The sequence below is a fragment of the Furipterus horrens genome, unplaced genomic scaffold, assembly GCF_987537825.1.
Source record: "Furipterus horrens unplaced genomic scaffold, mFurHor1.1.pri manual_scaffold_11, whole genome shotgun sequence".
Taxonomy (NCBI): domain Eukaryota; kingdom Metazoa; phylum Chordata; class Mammalia; order Chiroptera; family Furipteridae; genus Furipterus; species Furipterus horrens.
Window position 1 is genome coordinate 79,359,540 of NW_028327181.1, and position 18,951 is coordinate 79,378,490.

Below are 18,951 nucleotides of genomic sequence, written 5' to 3' on the forward strand. Positions count from 1 at the left end.
TTCAGAAGTGGTGATGGGAAACTCAGGTTCGATGAGAGCAAACAGCCTCTAGCCCGTGAATGGACTGGGTGTGGGGCTGAGCTTCAGGTGAAGAGAATGCCAAGAGGAGCAAGCGTTAGACAAAAGGTCTCCCAATTGATTGGCAGCCCACAGCCCAAGATGACTGGGTATTAGGCTCACCTCACTGAGCGACATCCTTAGAGTGGATTTCTCACCCACATATATGATAATAGAATTCCTTTTTTGCAAATAGTGTCTAAGTCATATGAAGTCTAGAATCTTAGAATTTTGGCACTACCAAGGACCTAGGCAGCTAACTAACCCAACTCTTCTGTTTTGCAAATAGGAAAACATTGACCCAGAACGGGGGTAACTTGCCGAAGCTCCCATGCAGAGTTTGTGGTTAGAGGGAGGGTCTAAGGGAAAAGGTAAATTAGACTAGAGAAATGAGGGGCAGGAGACAAGGTCTTGGTTTTTTTGAGAGAGTTGGAACTCAGACCACTGGAAAAAGCCACATTTCTCTAAAGACTGGCCCTTAATGAAAAGGTGAAGTAAAAAAAAAAAAAAAAAAAAAGTATAATCATTGTTACAGGAAGATTTTTATTTAAAGAAAAAGCAGAACTGTTTTTTACTGGGTTCTAAACTTAAAATGTGCTGTATTTTAAAAAGCTAGTCACGAAATAACACATATTGTATGATTCCATTTATAGACAATGTCCAGAATAGGCAAATCTATAGAGACTATAATAGGGGTTGCCTAGGCCTGGGGGGTGGGGCTGATGAAATGTTCTAAAATTGTGGTAAAGGTTACCTAATCCTATCAATGTATTTAAAAATCACCAAACTGTATATTTTATATAGGTGAATTTTATGGCATATTAATGTCATATTATGGTATGAATTATACTTTGTTAAAACTATTTTGAAAATAATTCAAAAGGATAAAACAGAATAGGACGGAAGCAATATTCAAAAAATCTAATGGCTGAGAATTTTCCACCAGCACTAAAAAACATGAATCAGTTCTAGAAGCACTTCAGTCCTCAGTAGGAAAACAAAGACCCACTTCTAGACATAATTCAGTGAAGCCACACAACACTAGAAGCAAAGAGATGATCTTAGAAACAGTCGAAGAGAGATTTAAAAATAAGGATTATCAACAATAGAACCACAGTTAGATTAGCAACAGGCTTTTCAGCAATGGCAACAAATTCCAAAAGACAGTGGTATTTGGGAGAGAATTTCAAGAGATGCTTGAGGTACATAGCATCATCTCCCCCCAGGTGACAACTCTGAAGGATGTATCAACTCTGTGCTTGTTTGAAATTGGTTTTATTCTCACATAGTCACAGCTCACGTGTGACTGACACTCAGAGCCTGAGCTCTGGTTCAGCCCCACAGTTGTTACTATCAAGTAAGAGAAAAAGTTAGTCATGCAGCTCCTGGTACTTGGTTGCTGTCCAATGAATGTTAGCTCCTGTCCCTCTTCTTGTAGGTACTTGGAAAAGAAAGTGTGGAACTTTCTAGAAATAGTAACTGTTGTAATTTACTGAGTAAGATCCCATAATGAATGTGTTTATCATATTTAGATAAGGTCCTTTTGCCTTCGTGGTCCCACTGGTTTCCTGCTGGCCCTCATTGCACTTAATGATTATTAATTAATGATGATGATGACCTTTAGGGAGAGGATTCTACTATGCAGTCTGCCTAAGCTTTCAATGGGGTTTATAAGATTCACATATGCATTGAATACACATCATCTCTGCTTTGCAAGAGGAAAGTTTATTAGGAGGTGTGCAAAGGGACTGGGGAACTGCAAGAAAAGGTCAAAGCAACAGAGAGAACCACAGAACATCTCAGATGACACCTGCATGGCCCAAACCTGTCGGACCCTCAGGTCACAGAATAACTACAGGAGAGCTTCCTTGAACGAAGAGGAGTGGGCAGGCTGGGCTGAGAGCCAGCCCTCCCCTGGACGTATGCTCTTTTCCCATGATTGACTGTGATGCCTGGGGTGGGCTCCTGTGGTGATCATTGTCAGAGAAACGGGGCTGGTCCATCGGTGGTCCTTCTGTCTTCATGCAATTCTCCTGCTGGCACAGAATGTCTAGCACCCGAAGGTGCTGCAGGGCCCACAGTGGGTTCGGGGGCCACAAGGGGCGCAGGGATTGATGACACAAGGCCCGATGGGCTTGTCACATGCGTTGGTTGTGGCGCAGGGGTTGCAGGGCAGCCTGGGACACAGAATCATCAGCTTGTCAGCATAATTAAGAACAAACAAACCAAGGAAGGGGTTCAACCCAAGTTAACGTGGGAACAAGTAAAATTCATTCTCTGACATCTTAGGAAGCCATGCCTGTCCCAATGCTCCTTTTACAAACCAGAGACAGTGGTGGCAGAGAAGAGCAAAGACTCATGGTGCAGCCCCAGCCCTCCCTCTGTAACCCTGGAATCCTGGGGAAGTTAAGTTTCTCAATTTCTTTTGGACCAGAAAATACCTTTAGGCCAGGAAATGGTAGCAACAAATACCCTCTACTTTCCCCTGCTATAATATAAACCTCTGATCTCTACAGACACATTGGCTTCTGAAACTTGACCTACAAAATTCCTATTTTATTCTTCAGTAGAACTGGACATGTCCTGCTTGCCAGGTACTCACTTGCAGTCCTCGCTCTCCAGCAGGCCCCGGTACGTGTTGATCTCGCACTCCAGCCGGGCCCGCACGTCCAGCAGCACCTGGTACTCCTGGTTCTGCCGCTCCAGGTCACCCCTGATCTCTGCCAGCTGGGACTCCACGTTGGTGATCATGCACTGCACCTGGGCCAGCTGGGAGCTGTAGCGGGCCTCGGTCTCCGTCAGCGTGTTCTCCAGAGAGTCCCTCTGTGTGGGGGACATAAGGAATGTCACAGAGATGCTCCTCTAACATGGCACCCCATAGGGTTCCATACAAGTCACAGCCTCAAGAGTTAAGGAGACCGTGACCCGAAAGGCTGGCCAGTGACTCTGATTCCCCGACCTCACACTTCTCACCAGGAGGCCTGAACGATACCCACCAGGTTGTGCTGGGCCTGCAGCTCGATCTCCAGGGCATTGACAGTGCGTCTCAGCTCGATGATCTCCGCCTGGCAGGTCTGCAGCTGCTCTGAGCTGGACACCACCTGCTTGTTCAGCTCCTGGGTCTGAGACACCAAAGGTGAGAGACGGGATCAGACTCTGTCTTGAGAGCCACAAGGGGCCTTGTGTCCTGAGTGGCCCTGTGCTGAGATGCCCACCTGGTGGGTGAACCATTCCTCCACGTCCCTGCGGTTGGTCTCCACCAGGGCCTCATACTGACACCTGGTCTCATTGAGCACGCGGTTCAGGTCCACGGTGGGGGCAGCGTCCACCTCGACGTTGAGGCGGTCTCCAATCTGGCAGCGCAGGGTGTTGACTTCCTGGTGGAAGAAGGGGAAGGAGTGAACCCACAGAAAGAATCTAAAATAAACTCTCTTTGAGGGAATTTAATATGGTGAGAAAAGGATTTTACTGAAATTCAGAATTCATGAGTTGAAGCCCAGCTGATGCAAAACCCAGGTAAGTTACCACATGTGATTCAGGCCTCCTGTCTGAGTCTCTTCTCACCTATATCCTGAGGCTGCTTGATTAAATGATTGCTAATTTTTCTTCCCATTCCAAGATTCTGTCATTTCCTTCTGATTTTCTCTTTTCTCGGTGATAAGCCTAGCATGATAACTGGTTTATAATTGTTGCTACTTAAATGAGAAATGATAAACCTGGTTTCTCTATATTGATTTTATGTCTTCTACCATCATACACTATCTGTTAAGGGTTATTTCCTCTTCATTAAAATATCTAATGTTTGTCTTGGTCAGGTAGCTCAGTTGGTTAGCACGTCCTCTCAGTACACCAAGGTTGCAGGTTCAATCCCCAGTCAGGGCACATATGAGGCTCAGCCAATGAATGCATAAATAAGTGGATATCTCTCTCTCTCTCTCTCTCCCTCCCTCTCCTCCCCCCCTCTTTGTTTCTCTCTCTCTAAAATCAACAAATTAAAGATGTTTTTAATGACAAAAATATCTAATGTTTGACACATGCATCTGATTTCCTAGTATTACATTCAGCCATGAGGTTTGAACCAACCATTATCTGAGTTCCTTCATTTCTCTCATCTATCCATCCACCCAGCTTGGATACTAATATCTATGTGATGGTAAATACAAAGAGTTTTCTATCTCCTTCCAGTCTTAGTCATTCATTTGGCATCTATTCTGAAGATAACATCTTATCCAATAGTAGGAAATATTTTAAACATCTTCGTCTGAAGTTTTGGCCACATGTCTGGTCCCAAGTAGAAATAGGTCAACTGACCACATTCTTTTAGATTTTTTTTTTTAATGGAGGCCTATGACTCATTCCCCAGCAATCTCCCCAATATGTTTTGAGCAACCAGCAAAATGTTGTGTTAGCGTTAGGGTGCTTTTGCAAAGGCCCGCCTTCTGCAGGGGAGTTAGGAACTCTCAATATTGGAAGATTGGGCATGGGACTCCCTCACCTGCTCGTGGTTCTGCTTGAGGCAGAGCAGCTCCTCCTTCAGGGACTCCACCTGGGCCTCCAGGTCGGCCTTGCACAGGGTCAGCTCGTCCAGGATCCTGCGCAGGCTGTTGATGTCGGCCTCCACCAGCTGCCGCAAGCCCAGCTCCGTCTCGTACCTGCACACACGCACAGCCAAAGGTCAAAGGGGATTAAAGCAGAAGAATTTTTCCTGGGCTTTACTTGGTTGACCTGTATTTTGAAATTTTTCAAAGTTTATGAAAAGAATCATCACGCTGAGTAAAAAGACCTGCTTCTTCCCTGAGGCTCAGAGAGAACATTCTAATCAATAGTGACTGCGTTTGTTCTACGAATCCTATTCACAGGTTTCTGTCACCTAAGTCCCGTCATCTTGCCTTCTTAAGTGAGTCTGTAAACTTCGTAAGTCTGCTGTGTAGACTGTCCCACCCTCCTTTCCAACGCCCCCAAGAAGCACCAAATTAGAAGTCAGTTAGATTCAACCTTGTTGTTACGACTGTGGCTAAGTTCCTTAACCTCTCTGAGCCTTGGCTTCCTCATCTGTAAAATGGGAACCAACCACACTAATACTTCATCGTGTTGGCCTGAAGATAAAGAAAGGGCACAGGTAAAATTACATTGTCAACTGTTGAGTCCCATCAAAAGGTAAAGGATTTTGTGATTGTAATGGGTATGCCTAGAAAAACTGATTGATTCTCTGAAATAGATTTTGCCTCCTATATTTTAATGGGCTGATAGTAACTAACCTATACTAAGAAATCAGTGTGAAATTCACTTTTCAACTTGGCCCAGACATTCAGTTGAAAAAGAGCAGGAATGGGTGGTTTTTTGAGCCCCTTCAAACAAAGCTTAAAATACAGGATCTTACCGTTGGGTGAGGAGACTTTGACACGTTGAACCTAACTAACCCAATGCAAGGACCCTCCCAGCAGCACACACACAGCTTCTGCTGCGTGCTCCCAGGACAGAGTCCACCCCTTTGCAGTTCAGCCTGCCCCTGACTAGACTTCTCTGATGATGAGAAAATTCTCACTTGGTCCTGAAGTCGTCCGCAGCCAGCTTGGCATTGTCGATCTGCACCACCAGCCTGGCGTTCTCTGCCTTGCTGCACAGGATCTGGAGCCAGAATTAATTATGAAATGAGTTATTCTAAGAAGAGTGCCTTGTAGAAAGCTATTTTATTTCTTCTAAATAGCTTAGCGTCTTCTCAGATATTCAGTTTTGAGGTGAAAGGAGGATTAATGGAGGTGACCATTTCAAAACTGAAACAGTCAAGGGAACATGTACCCTCTGTCACAAATTCTTCCCTCCTTGGTCTGCTGCTGGCTTCCTGTAGGAATTGCACATCCCGGGTATCAAGCCTCACATAGGGGTACCAGTGCCCCAGTTTGCTTAGGACTAGGTGGTTTCTAGAATGCTAAATGCAGAAAGATCCCAGGCCCACCAGGTTAGCCTACCCTCAAACCCACGTATTCACCCTGCTGACCTCTCTCCACTCTCCCCTCATGTTACCCTGGACAAGGCTTTTGTTGCACAAAGCTTCCCCCTCCACCTGAAGTGCCCTGGGATGCCGTCGCCCACCTAGCAAGACCCCTTACATAAGCCACATTCCCCTCCTTCCCCATCTCCTACAGGGGATCACGTCCTCTGTGAGCTCCCGAAGTACTCTGCCCCTAACTAGTTACACCTCTTATCACCTTCACCGTGGTCGTTCATTTCCACCTCTCTCTCTCTCTCCTATCAGATTACCTCAGTCCTTCATCCCTCACTCCAACACCATGCCTAGTACTAAGTGTGGGCCACTGAGTGCAGGCCCTTCAAATTACATGGCCTTTTCTCACATCACTTTGCCAGAACGATAGAACAGTACACAGTAGCTCCCCCTGAGCATCAAGAGCTTGTGCAATTGACAGTGCTCATCCTTCAGACTCTGCTCAGACATTGCCTCTTCTGGGAAGCCCCTGCTGATGTGCACTGTGTGTGAAGTCCCACCTCTGTGCTGACTCTTTACTTATCCCCACTTCTGTCCCTGCATTGCTGAGCAGGAGTTCTCACTCGTGCGCATGCCTGCTCTAGTGAATGCACGGTGTCTGCACGTATTAGTGAGGCTTTGGAATCAAGCACTCTTTGGCTTTTGTTGTACACAGTCTATTATGACAATTTTGAAAGCCTTTAAATATTTGAGAATTCAATAATGAAATTCCTAGATCTGAGAAATAATTTGGGTGCATTTTTTTGTAATGCTAGTGGCTCTGAAAACAAGACCAGGATATCATACTAGAACTGAAGAATCTGATATAAAATTGCTATGACTGATTTGACCTAATGTCTTAGCTTCCACCCCCTCCGACCTCGTCTGTATCTTTCCCTCATGGGACGATCAAATAGATGCTCTAAGACTACTTGATCTAAGCTGATGGAGGAGTCTATGTCTTCATCATTCTCGACATTAGCTTTGAGCAGTCTTAAGTCCCTTTAGAAGTGAGTATGCTAAATTTGGATAACAGTTCACTAAATTGGCAGAGTGGTGCCCGCCCCTCACCTTCTGCTGGAGCTCCTCGATGGTCCGGAAGTAGGACTGGTAGCTGGGGCACATCAGCGGCTCCTGCTGCTGGCACCGCTCCTGGATGCGGCACTCCAGCTCCGCGTTCTCCCGCTCCAGCTGCCGCACCTTCTCCAGGTAGCTGGCCAGCCGGTCGTTCAGGAACTGCATGGTCTCCTTCTCGCTGCCATTGAAGGAGCCCTCGCAGAACCAGCCGCAATTGCCCACATTGGCGGGGATGTTGCAGGCCCCGGGCAGGGGGATGTTGTGGCAGCTGGGGGCCACGCAGGGCCGGGAGGGGCAGCCGGAGCGGCAGCTCAGGTTGGGCAGGCAGCAGTTGTAAGGCATGGTGCTGGGAGGGAGCTGAGCTCTGCAGGTCAGTGTCAAAGCCTTTTCTCCAGTGTGAGTCCTGGTCCTCACCGAGGGCCTTATATTCTGGTAGCAGTGGGTGGGGTGGCCACGCATTGCCCCCATTTACCCTGTTTACCAATTTTTTCTTTTTCTTTTTTTTTTTTTTTGGCCACTTCACATGAGTCCTTTACCTCATAAAATGTTTTACTCTAGCTTCTTGCTAAGTCAGGACTCCTCACCCATCATGCTGGTTGGTTAAGTAAGAGTTCAAAGTGACCAACCTATTACCTGCCAACAGGAATACTGATTCACAGGGGGGTGAGTTTGATTGACAGCTGTCCCCTGTCCCCCCAAGTTGGAGGAACTTCTGTGCCTCCTTGTCCCTAAGAAGGCATGGCCTGGGCCTCACCCAGCTCATACTCAATAAGGACTCCATGACAAAAGCCATCTCAGGAAGCCCACCTGGAAACCTCATTGTTGCGTAGTGAATCCTAGGTGAGATCAGAAAGGACTTAGGAGGCTGTGCGGTTCAATGTCCTTTAGCCATTCCACCCAAGGCAGATGGAGGCAATGGGAGCCTCTTTCATAGTGGGGGGCTGCAAGAAGCCCCTCAGGCTCCATTTCTGCTCTTCCTCAGTGTTCACAGGACATTAAGAAAACTAACATGAGGACTGTACCATGTGCTTACACAGTATGAGTGTTACTAGAGTGTCTCCTGCTTGAGGAGCACACACTATGCTAAGCCCCTCGTGCGTGGGATCTCCTTCAGTCCTCACACAACCCTGCAGGGTTTGTAGATGAGGATCCAGGCTTCCGGGAGGCTGCCTGTGCTCACCGAGCTCATCCGTGGTGGAGACGGCATTCAAACCCCAAGCTCCCTGACTCCAGTGGCTCTGCTCCCTCCATCTCTATCTGTCTCCCTCTTCTGGGCTCCTCACTGCTGAGATGCAACAGTGCACAAATGGATTAAATTCTCTGGGACTCAACCACTACTAGGCACCACCCTCTCCTAAATTAGAATGGGCCAAGAAATAAAAACCTGTTCTCCACCAAAGAAGAAAAGGTCATTTTTCTTCTAACAGAAAGAAGTCTACTACATGGGCAAGTGTGATACCCCCCAAAATCTAGAGAAAAGGAAACCCTTGGTTGCTTTGACACAGAAACACCTGAGCCCAGTTCTCCAAAGGGTATGACTATAAAAAGCCGCCACGTTGTTAAATGTGCTTAATGGCATCTTGCGACCATCGATACATTTGCCCTCATGCTATTCTAGATGAAGGTGAGAACTATGAAGATTTTATGTTTAATCTATCAGTTCTCAAAATATGAAAGCTACTTCTTAAAGTAGTTCCTTTTGAAAGCTCCATGCTAATTCCTCCCATACAACCATTACTCAGATAACCCCTTCTTCAAATTTGTCCTCACAGCCAGGGACATTTCTTTATCTTATCCTCATTGAAGGCAAATCTTCATCTTCTGAGGGTGTGCTTATTTTGGAAATCAACCAGTTATCATTGGGAACCAAACCTAGTCAGTGGAATAAATAACCAAACTAAGTAGCATCTTCAATGGGTCAGAAATACATTGTCACTATAAAATGATAATGTATGTTTTCTTGGGTGATTCTAAAAGTCATTTCCAAGGTGGAGCTTCAAGTACACTTTCTTAAAAGATAGCATCTTTGGAGAAGATGTGTGGTCTCCCAGAGTGTGTGCATTGAAGGCCCTGGCATCCTCACCCACATTCACAATCCTGAACTCTCTGGCCGTCCTGCCTGAATTCTACCTATAAAGAGATGTGGAATGAGTGTGTGGTTTCAAATAAGTACCAAACAGACTGAAGACCTGTTGGATGAGGTCAAATAACATACAGCGAATAGCTGTATTCATAGGATTTTCCCTCTTTCTCCCCTTCTTCTGTGTCTCAAGCTTCCAAAGAGGGAAATCTGGACAATGGTACTTTAAATTTAAAGAATAGGAAAGGCATAGTGTATTGTAAACTAGTACGTATGTCCATGGGGTCCCCATAACCATTACTATCGCTTCTACCTTAGTCAGAATGGAATAATCCAGAGGTAAGTATCTATATATCTTCAATAGTGGAAGGCAGAGTTTAGAAAACATGACTATTTCCACTTCTGAGTAGAAATGACCATGTAGCAATGACCATGATTGAGAGCCAAGTTTCAATTAGCTTCCCAGGAATTCTGGATGACAATCACTTTTTATTTATTCCACTTACTGTGTATTGAGTATTGTTGCCTTTACATAAGCAATGGCATTGTCTCTAGTCAATGACCCTTCAGTAAATATGATGAGCAAATGAAATCCTAACAAACAGAAAGATTTTACACCTGCCTTGTAATTGTGGCAGACGCAAATTGCAGCTGAGATTTAAGGATACTATTTATTATGGAAGCCAAGGCTATTTTCGTGGGAAAGATGACGTGTAAACTCATAAGTGGAGTGGAGTCAGGGCAGACCTCCTGCTGTGGCAGGACTTTAAAGGCATTAGGAGGCCACCCTTCTCCTCCTAAAACCATTCCTCATGGCCAAGTACTGGCATTTGAAATTCTCACCATAAGAAATGGAGACTTGACTTGGGGTGGTGAACATACAATACAATATACAGGTGGTTTATTATAGAACTGTATACCTGGAAAATATATAATTTTATTAACCAGTGTCACCCCAATAAATTCAATAAAAAAGAAAGAAATGTAAAATGTGTTCTCTGGGAAATTCAAAGTAGCATATTGGATGACTTGTCAATTAATTGTATTTTAACATGTACAAATGGCCAACAATGCTATCAGTAGGCACACACAGAGCAGGAGTACTGACCTATGCCAAAGACAGATGAAAAGTCACCCACTGGGTAGAATTAGAGGAGCAGAAACACTCTCAATACCAACATTAGCCCATTATGTTGATCCAACCCCAGTTAGAGCTGCTCATGAGACCAGGAGATAGGGCTTCCACAGACTGTTCCATAAAGGTGACTATTGCCAAGTTTTCAACTGCACAGCCTCACTACATTGAGGAGAGAAATTGTGATGGTAATCCAAGAACTAGGCCAACAGTTTTTGCTCCGAGAAGATGCTCAAACAGGATTTCCAATGAAGGAAAAGCAGGAGAGGACCTAGGGAATGAGCCAGGTCAGTAGTAAGAGGCACTGAGCAAAGAGAGGAACAAAGAGATACCTACAAATGGGGTTCAGGGTTCATTCCTCAAACCCTCCCTAAAGCCACCATTGTTTCTCTTATACTCAGCCCTGGACTCCTGATGGGAATGGAGTTTCAGCAAGAATCTTAAGGGACAAATGCAGTCAGAAAAATACAACATTCATCCCAGTCTAGAATAGAGAAGTCAGAAAGAACAAGAAATGATCCAAAGCAATGTAACTACTTGTCCTAGTCTTCTGGGAAAGCTGGATTCGGAGGGAATGAGAACCTGTGTATGTGACAGCTCTGAGATCAAACGGGGCAGCAGATGCTAAAACAGGTTTAGTAGACCACAGAGGATCAAGCAAAGTGAGTTTCGTGTTTAGTATGAAGGTGTTGTTTTGAAGTTTTACATTAAGGTCACCAATCAAGATGATGGTTTCAGACAGATGCGGAAGAGCCACTGAAATACAGCTTCTCCCCCCAGCACCCCACAGACCCTGCTCTCTCTGCAGTCCCCAGTGACCTCCCCATTGCTATTTCTGGTGGATTTGTCTGAATTCTCATCTTCTTTGACCTGGATGCTACTGACCATCCCCTCATCAAAACTGACTTCTTTTACCTCTCTGTCATTTCAGCTGCCTCTTCACTTCCCTCTCTAACTGCTTTTAAACAGACGTCATCTCTGTCTCCAGAGATCTGGCTAAACCAAGGCAGAACCTCATGCCAGGACTTTGGAGGGTCCCAGGTTTGGTCTGCCATTTCTATCAGTGACCCTGCAGTTCTTCCATACTCCAGCATCCTCCCCTAGACAATCTTAACAACACCAATACCTCTAACCAGACTCTTCTGTAACTCCAACCTCTCTCCCAAATCCAGTCTTTCTTTTTTTCAGCTTTTTTCCACTGGAATTACACTGTTGTTTCATTTTCTAAGACTCAAAAATTTCACTCATGTTGCCCTATAGTGGGTATCCAGCCAGTACTGGGTTCCTTCTGTATCACTCCATTGTTCTTCTACCTCCAATCAACTTTCCTCTCCCAAGCCATGCCTCTGAGCTCCACCCACCCCCTCCCTCCCACTCCCCCGCCTCCACCCTCTCAGTCCTCATTTTCTACCAGCCTCCAGATGGGTCCTCCTTCTCCCTCACCTAACCCCACCTATACATAGCTTCCTGATGGATCATCTGCCAACCTTCCTTGCAAGCAAATCTCACAGATAGCCATTCAAAGCACTGCCAAATACGATTTTACCTACTGTGCAGTTTCATCTTCCACTACCATATTTACCCTTGCTTCAGGCTAAAATTTGTCCATCTGGCTCTAAACATACCTCCTGCTTCATGTCCTTACCAGGGCAAGTTCGTGCTTGAAAAAACTTTCCCTCTTCTCAGACCTGCTCACACTCATCTGTCCAAACATATCCCATCAAACTGTATTCCAGAATTATGCTAGTATCATACAGTCATAGTTGATTGAAGTTGGAACTTTGGGAAGTATATAAAGTTTTAAAGTCCTTCTCATGAATCCTCATTAGTAACCCTGTTCCTCGATTATTCCACATATAGCATTCTATGGTTTGCACTAGGTTTTGATCAGGTGAAGATACTGTCTCTCTTGGAGGGCATGTAGTCAAATGAGACAGGCAGGCAGAATTGATATGAACGGAATAGTTGGGTTTTCAAAGCCCTGATTAAGTGCTACCTCCTTCTTGGAGCCTCTTCTTGTCACTCCCTCAGACTTTGGAAATTCATCATTCTTTACTTAGACCTTTCTTGAGCCATGATGATGTTTGTGTGTAGCAGTTATCTCTTTGCCTTATCCACCCTAGACTCTAAACACGCTGTGCACCAGGACCAGGGTTCACTTATTTCTGTGTTCTCAACACCCCACACAGTACAGGTACACATACCAGATAATCAATTGTCGTTGTGTTGGTCAGATTAAATGGATAATCAATCAAGTGGTTGATAGACTTGAGAGTTTTAATAACTCACAAGTGAGGCAAGAGGGAGGAGGGAGGATAAGATCAATGTGTGTTGGAGGAGATTTAATGAACATTGGCCTTTTCTGGAATTATAGGAAGAAAATGGTAAAGAGGTTATAGGAGAACATAATAGATATGAGCAAAAACTTAGAGGAAAGAGTAAACTTGAAGAGAGGGAGGCAAGGAGACACACCTTCCTGCATTTAAAGGATCTTTAGATTACAAAGTATTGGGCATAATAAGTGAGTACAAGATGAACCAGTTTGACAAAAATAAATTTTAGTCCAATTAAGTGTGATGTGATGGCCTGATACCAAGTGAAACTGTCCTACAGGCAAACGAATACCTGGAAGTTGAGCTAAGGTGAGAGTGAGATTTGGGCATCATCAGCATAGAGTGGAAAGAGAAAAACAAAGAGCCAAGGATCTGGGTATTTCCTCCATTTGGGACAAAAAGGGGAAGTCGGCCTAACTGGGAGTCAGTGGACAGGTAGTCAGAGATAGAAGAAGAGGACCCAAAATGTGCATGAAATCATTGAAGGTACATCTTGAGGGAAGGACAGGTATTACAAGGTCTGTCTGGGAAAAGCCCAGCCATTGTTAATAGAACGAGAACTGTTTGTGCGACATCAATGTAACCTGGCAGCCAAGGAGAGTGGACTGGAATGTGCATGCATGAACAATGAGGACTTCACTGTACTAGTTAGTGGGGGTGGTAGATGCCATTGAGTGAGCATGCGTACTGTGTGGCCGTTGCATTCAAAATGACTAAGCATGTAGAGCAACGAATTTGCATCAAATTTCGCATTAACCTTGAACATTCCTCCGCAGAAACTATTCAGATGATTCAGAAGGCCACAGCTATGGGAAAATGGTGACTGGCAGCTTCATCACAACAATGTGCGCGCTCATGTGTCACGGCTCATGCAGAGTTTTTTGGCAAAACATCAAATCACCCAGGTGACTCAGACTTCGTACAGTCAAGATTTGACACCCTGCGACTTCTGGCTTTTCCCAAAATTAAAAACACCTTTGAAAGAGAAGAGATTTTAGACCATTGATGAGACTCAGGAAAATACTACAGATTAGCTGATGGCAATTGGGAGAACTGTGTGAGATCCTAAGGTGCCTAATTGGAAGGGGACTGAGACATCATTGTCCTATGTACAATGTTTCTTGTATCTTGTATCTTCTTCAGTAAATGTCTCTTTTTTTCACATTACATGGCTGGATACCTTCTGAACAGACTTTGTATAGTGGTGATGCAGGTCTGGCCAAGACATTGAGAGGAGAAGGCTTTGAGCAGCTTCTACAGAAGCTGGTTTTTACAGCGCAAGAGAAAGGGAAGCAGAGAGTCTCACAGTGAAGAGGGTGACAATCAGAGACAGCACTGAGGTTTAGAGAGGAGTCTCAGAGTTCCCAAGGCTCCCACAGCCTAGGCAAGATGGGCATGAGTGTTGAAGGCCAGGTTTTTTGCATGGTCTTCCCTTGATGGGTGCCTCCCAGGAGGACAGTCCTCCTTCTCCATCTGCATTAACCAGTGGATGGTGACAGCCAGGTTCAGTCATTCAACTCATTTCATCCTCCTAATGAAGGGTTATTTTTATGAAACAGCCACAAGAAGTACTTTACAATGCATGAATATGAATGAGAAACATTTACAATGCCAGAGAAATAAAGTTTATTGGGAAGTAAATGAAGTAGCCTTCTTGCATTCCAGAGAATACCAAAGAAGCCAGGACAACAGGAAACACAATATGTAGAGGAAACGCCCTAAGTAATACCTGGAGCTCAGATTACAGGGAGCTGGACATCTTCAGTACAGAGACTCAACTTTCAATGAGCAGGAGTTTTCCAGACATTGGATCTTGATGATATGATCTTGCCTGTTGGATCTGGAAACCCTTTCCATGTCTAAAAATATCATAGTTGGCATAACAAGGTTTCTAAGGCAACTGAGCTCTGACAAAGGCAGGATCTGGGTACCTTTACTAGGTTGGATCTAAACGGCTTCATTGTAGTCTTCAAAGAGGATGCCAGTGTTTTAAGTTAACAGCAACCTGTTTGAGAGCTGCCACAGGGCCTGCAGGAGTTTCCACAAGCGTTGGTGGTAGCACATGGGTTGCAGGGGAGGCTGGGAGAACAGAGTTTTAGAATGGATTAGGGAGGGGTGTGAAGAAAACACCAAGGTTTGATGCAACAACCTATGAATTCTCAGTGGGTGGAGTTATTTGGAATCATGTGATTGTTACCAAATCCTTTCCCCTTCCCCAGAATGCCATGGGCAGAGGTGGAAAATTGCCCTTTTGAAAAATATTACCTCTCTTGTTAGCTCCCTGGGGAGGAAATGCCCTTTGCTTTTGACCTTACATATCTGTCACATAGTAGACATTCAATTAATGTGTGTTATTTGGTGAGTTGAAAATATGACCGACATATGAGTGCCCTCAGTGTAGTGAAGTCCACCACACATTTTCCCAGAAATCCTTTGCCTCATACTCACTTGCAGTCCTCGCTCTCCAGCAGGCTCTGGTACGTGTTGATCTCGCACTCCAGCCGGGCCCGCACGTCCAGCAGCACCTGGTACTCCTGGTTCTGCCGCTCCAGGTCACCCCTGATCTCTGCCAGCTGGGACTCCACGTTGGTGATCATGCACTGCACCTGGGCCAGCTGGGAGCTGTAGCGGGCCTCGGTCTCCGTCAGCGTGTTCTCCAGAGAGTCCCTCTGGGTGGGGGACATAAGGAATGTCACAGAGATGCTCCTCTAACATGGCACCCCATAGGGCTCCATACAAGTCACAGCCTCAAGAGTTAAGGAGACCGTGACCCGAAAGGCTGGCCAGTGACTCTGATTCCCCGACCTCACACTTCTCACCAGGAGGCCTGGACGATACCCACCAGGTTGTGCTGGGCCTGCAGCTCGATTTCCAGGGCGTTGACTGTGCGTCTCAGCTCGATGATCTCCGCCTGGCAGGTCTGCAGCTGCTCTGAGCTGGACACCACCTGCTTGTTCAGCTCCTGGGTCTGAGACACCAAAGGTGAGAGATGGGATCAGACTTTGCCTTGAGAGCCACAAGGGGCCTTGTGTCCTGAGTGACCCTGTGCTGAGATGCCCACCTGGTGGGTGAACCATTCCTCCACGTCCCTGCGGTTGGTCTCCACCAGGGCCTCATACTGACACCTGGTCTCATTGAGCACGCGGTTCAGGTCCACGGTGGGGGCAGCATCCACCTCGACGTTGAGGCGGTCTCCAATCTGGCAGCGCAGGGTGTTGACTTCCTGGTGTAGGAAGGGGATGGAGTGAACCCACAGAAATAGGTCTACTATCTCCCTGCTATAGTCAAGTAAGCACCAGCCTTCCAAAAAATTCACTAAAAAGAATATCCTGACCTTTCCAGAGACTGACATAGATATTGTGTAGAAACAAATTCAATTTCTTTCCCAGAAAATTGAAACAAGCTCAGATTTATTGTAAGATTAAGTCCCTGCTCCTGGTCATGTGCAGATCCTTTGTCATTTCCTGACACATCCCTATAGGCACCGCATGCCCAGCCATATGCATCCACAGGCCATTCTAATCTATACCTTGCTGTGCCACTTCCGTGTCTTTGCTCTGCCATCCTCCTCCTCCTCATGACATCCCTCTAAGAAGAGTTTCCCTTCAGGCAGGTGGGATAGTTCCCAGAATAGTCTGCATACACATCTCAAAAAGCACTTACTTCCCTCTGCCGGTACTGTTTCATGGTTTCAAAGGCTGTCTCCCAGGCTAGAGACCAGATTACGAGCTCTTGGAAGAGAGGGGCCATGTTTCATTTCTTTGTTTGTTTGTTTTTTGTTTGTTTGTTTTTTCAACCTCTACCACAAATTCAAGAACTAACAGTGTGACCAACAGAGAGCATGGATATCCTCCCTCAGCACAGCCAGCGCCTGCCCAGCCCTCCCAGCTCACCTGGCTGCATGCTGTCACTTAGCATCATTATTCCCTGAGCTGAGCCTAAGCTCCTCAGAGGAGGGTGCCAGTCCAGGGATCCTGATGGTAATTGCCTCCTGACGCTGAAGCCTTAGCTCTAAAGCCTATTGTTTTATATTTCTCCCTCTCACCTCCTCATGGTTCTTCTTGAGGCAGAGCAGCTCCTCCTTCAGGGACTCCACCTGGGCCTCCAGGTCGGCCTTGCACAGGGTCAGCTCGTCCAGGATCCTGCGCAGGCTGTTGATGTCCGACTCCACCAGCTGCCGGGAGGAACGCTCCATTTCGTACCTGCACACACAGAGCGGAGTGGGAGGAAGGGCCAGGAAAGATGCCCATCTTCCTGCCCCATGTCCTGTTTGAAGGAATTGGCCTAGCTGTGTTTGAACTGACACAGTTTGGGGTCCATTCTCTGCCATGTATCCCTTGAGCTCAGCATGGATAGGCTGGAGAGGACCTAATTCGTCCTAACACCGAACAGTGTCCATGGGGACTCCTGGGATGGAGTCTCTCTCCTCTCGATGTTGGTTAAGATGCCACTAAAGCAGTCAATTGTCCAAGAATTAATTTCAACTTCTAAATTCAGGAGTTTCAGGAGGCCTTCCAGAAAGAGAGACTGAAGAGCAGACAGCATATGAATCTGGATCTCTAAAACTAACTTTACATATCCAGCTGCAAGAGGATATGTAATCTTTTTCTTCCCTTCCAGGCAACATTAGGCCCACAGAGTCATGAAAGAGCCATAAGGACCTCGGAGGCCACCTGGCCAAAAAGTCTCAACATACTTGGTTCTGAAGTCATCAGAGGCCAGCTTGGCATTGTCAATCTGCACCACCAGCCTGGCGTTCTCAGACTTGGCACACAGAATCTGAAAACAAGACTCCACTGTGAGGACCACTTGAACTTGAGAACATCTTATTGTTCAAAGACAGCCAACTGCTGCTGTGCCCCAACACACCCCACCCCTCACCTTCTGCTGGAGCTCCTCGATGGTCCGGAAGTAGGACTGGTAGCTGGGGCACATCAGCGGCTCCTGCTGCTGGCACCGCTCCTGGATGCGGCACTCCAGCTCCGCGTTCTCCCGCTCCAGCTGCCGCACCTTCTCCAGGTAGCTGGCCAGCCGGTCGTTCAGGAACTGCATGGTCTCCTTCTCGCTGCCATTGAAGGAGCCCTCGCAGAACCAACCACAGTTGTCTACATTGGCGGGGATGTTACAGGCCCCGGGCAGGGGGATGTTGTGGCAGCTGGGGGCCACGCAGGGCCGGGAGGGGCAGCCGGAGTAGCAGCTCAAATTGGACAGGCAGCAGTTGTAAGGCATGGTGCTGGGAGAGGTGATGGGAGAACAGGCGAACTGATGAAGGTGGAAATGGGTGAGGTTGAGTCTTTCCTTCCATGGTCCTTTTATATCCTTAAATTGTGGGTGGGGGCTTGGCATCTAGCATAGTTTCCTGTTGCTTCAGGTAATCTTTTTCTCCAAAATACACTAGTTAGATGCCCTCACAGAGTCCCCCATCATCCCATAAAATTATTCCATTCATCTTGTGTCACACAGGGCTTCTCCTGGGTGCTGGAGGTTGGTGAAATCAGAGTTTCATCAGATGGCTTCAAAGGAGGCAGAATCATCACAGCCCCAGATGGTTCTCCCCATTACTCAGAGGGGAGGACAGCCAGGACATGGGGTGGAGTTGTTTGGGACTCCTCACCCATGAAATTCTGCCACTAGACTCCCTAGAAAGAGAGTTTGGAGTGAACAGTCTTCTGGTGGCCTACTGTTTCCAAGTGTACGCACGTTTCAGTGTTCAGTTCAACTTGTCTTTATAGCAGAAATTCATCCTGTATCAGCTGCAAGGATTATAAGCCTTAGTTAGAATATTAATTGTGGCTTAGGGAATTTGTCAATAATGGCGAGATTAAAAATAATTGACTGTTCATGGTTGGGAATGGATATTAAAAGCACTAACACAGAGATCAGAAAACTACAGCCCACAGGCCAAGTTCAGCCTGCTGCCCTTTTTTGTAAATAAAGTTTTATTGGCACAGAGTCATATTCATTTAGGTTTCATCTGTGGCTGATTTTGTTCTACAATGGCAGAGTTGAGTAGGTGCAACAGAGAACATATGGCCTGCAAATTCTAAAGTACTTACTGTCTGGCCCTTTTCAGAAGAAGTTTACCAGCCTTCCCTGAAGCAACAATCTCCCCAAAGATGAGAAAAAGAAGAAATATATAAAAGGAACCATGTTGGGAACTGTCCACAGAGAGTTCGAGTGACAGTGCTGCCACATAAACATGAAGCATAATACTTCAGACTCAACAATAAAGAACCAGAATGAGGTGCTCAGAGCTGTCTTTGTATTCATGGTGACCTTATCTCAA

The 18,951-nt window shown here is 46.1% G+C and overlaps 2 protein-coding genes and 1 long non-coding RNA gene across 4 annotated transcripts in view; 1 reads left to right on the forward strand and 2 right to left on the reverse strand.

Moving 5' to 3' along the window:
• LOC149998449 (uncharacterized) overlaps positions 1–14,276 on the forward strand; it is a 42,798-nt gene extending 28,522 nt beyond the window's left edge. Inside the window, exon 4 of one of the 2 annotated variants that reach the window (XR_016514177.1) lies at positions 13,442–14,276. This is a non-coding gene — a long non-coding RNA (uncharacterized LOC149998449). Of the gene's footprint in view, positions 1–2,573; positions 2,897–13,441 lie in introns of those variants that run through there. The other variant, XR_016514178.1, reaches the window with a different exon arrangement.
• Positions 2,100–7,459, reverse strand: LOC149998453 (keratin, type I cuticular Ha3-I-like). The gene is made up of 7 exons (XM_090292098.1): positions 7,112–7,459; positions 5,603–5,685; positions 4,553–4,709; positions 3,273–3,434; positions 3,054–3,179; positions 2,660–2,880; positions 2,100–2,234 (listed from the first exon to the last, which is right to left on the reverse strand). Exons 1-7 carry the CDS (start codon positions 7,457–7,459, stop codon positions 2,108–2,110), a joined length of 1,224 nt encoding a protein of 407 aa, XP_090148224.1. The 3' UTR covers positions 2,100–2,107.
• Positions 14,275–17,962, reverse strand: LOC149998454 (keratin, type I cuticular Ha4). The gene is made up of 7 exons (XM_090292093.1): positions 17,547–17,962; positions 17,362–17,444; positions 16,711–16,867; positions 15,727–15,888; positions 15,508–15,633; positions 15,114–15,334; positions 14,275–14,744 (listed from the first exon to the last, which is right to left on the reverse strand). Exons 1-7 carry the CDS (start codon positions 17,892–17,894, stop codon positions 14,660–14,662), a joined length of 1,182 nt encoding a protein of 393 aa, XP_090148219.1. The 5' UTR covers positions 17,895–17,962; the 3' UTR covers positions 14,275–14,659.
• Between the last annotated feature and the right edge of the window lie 989 nt (positions 17,963–18,951).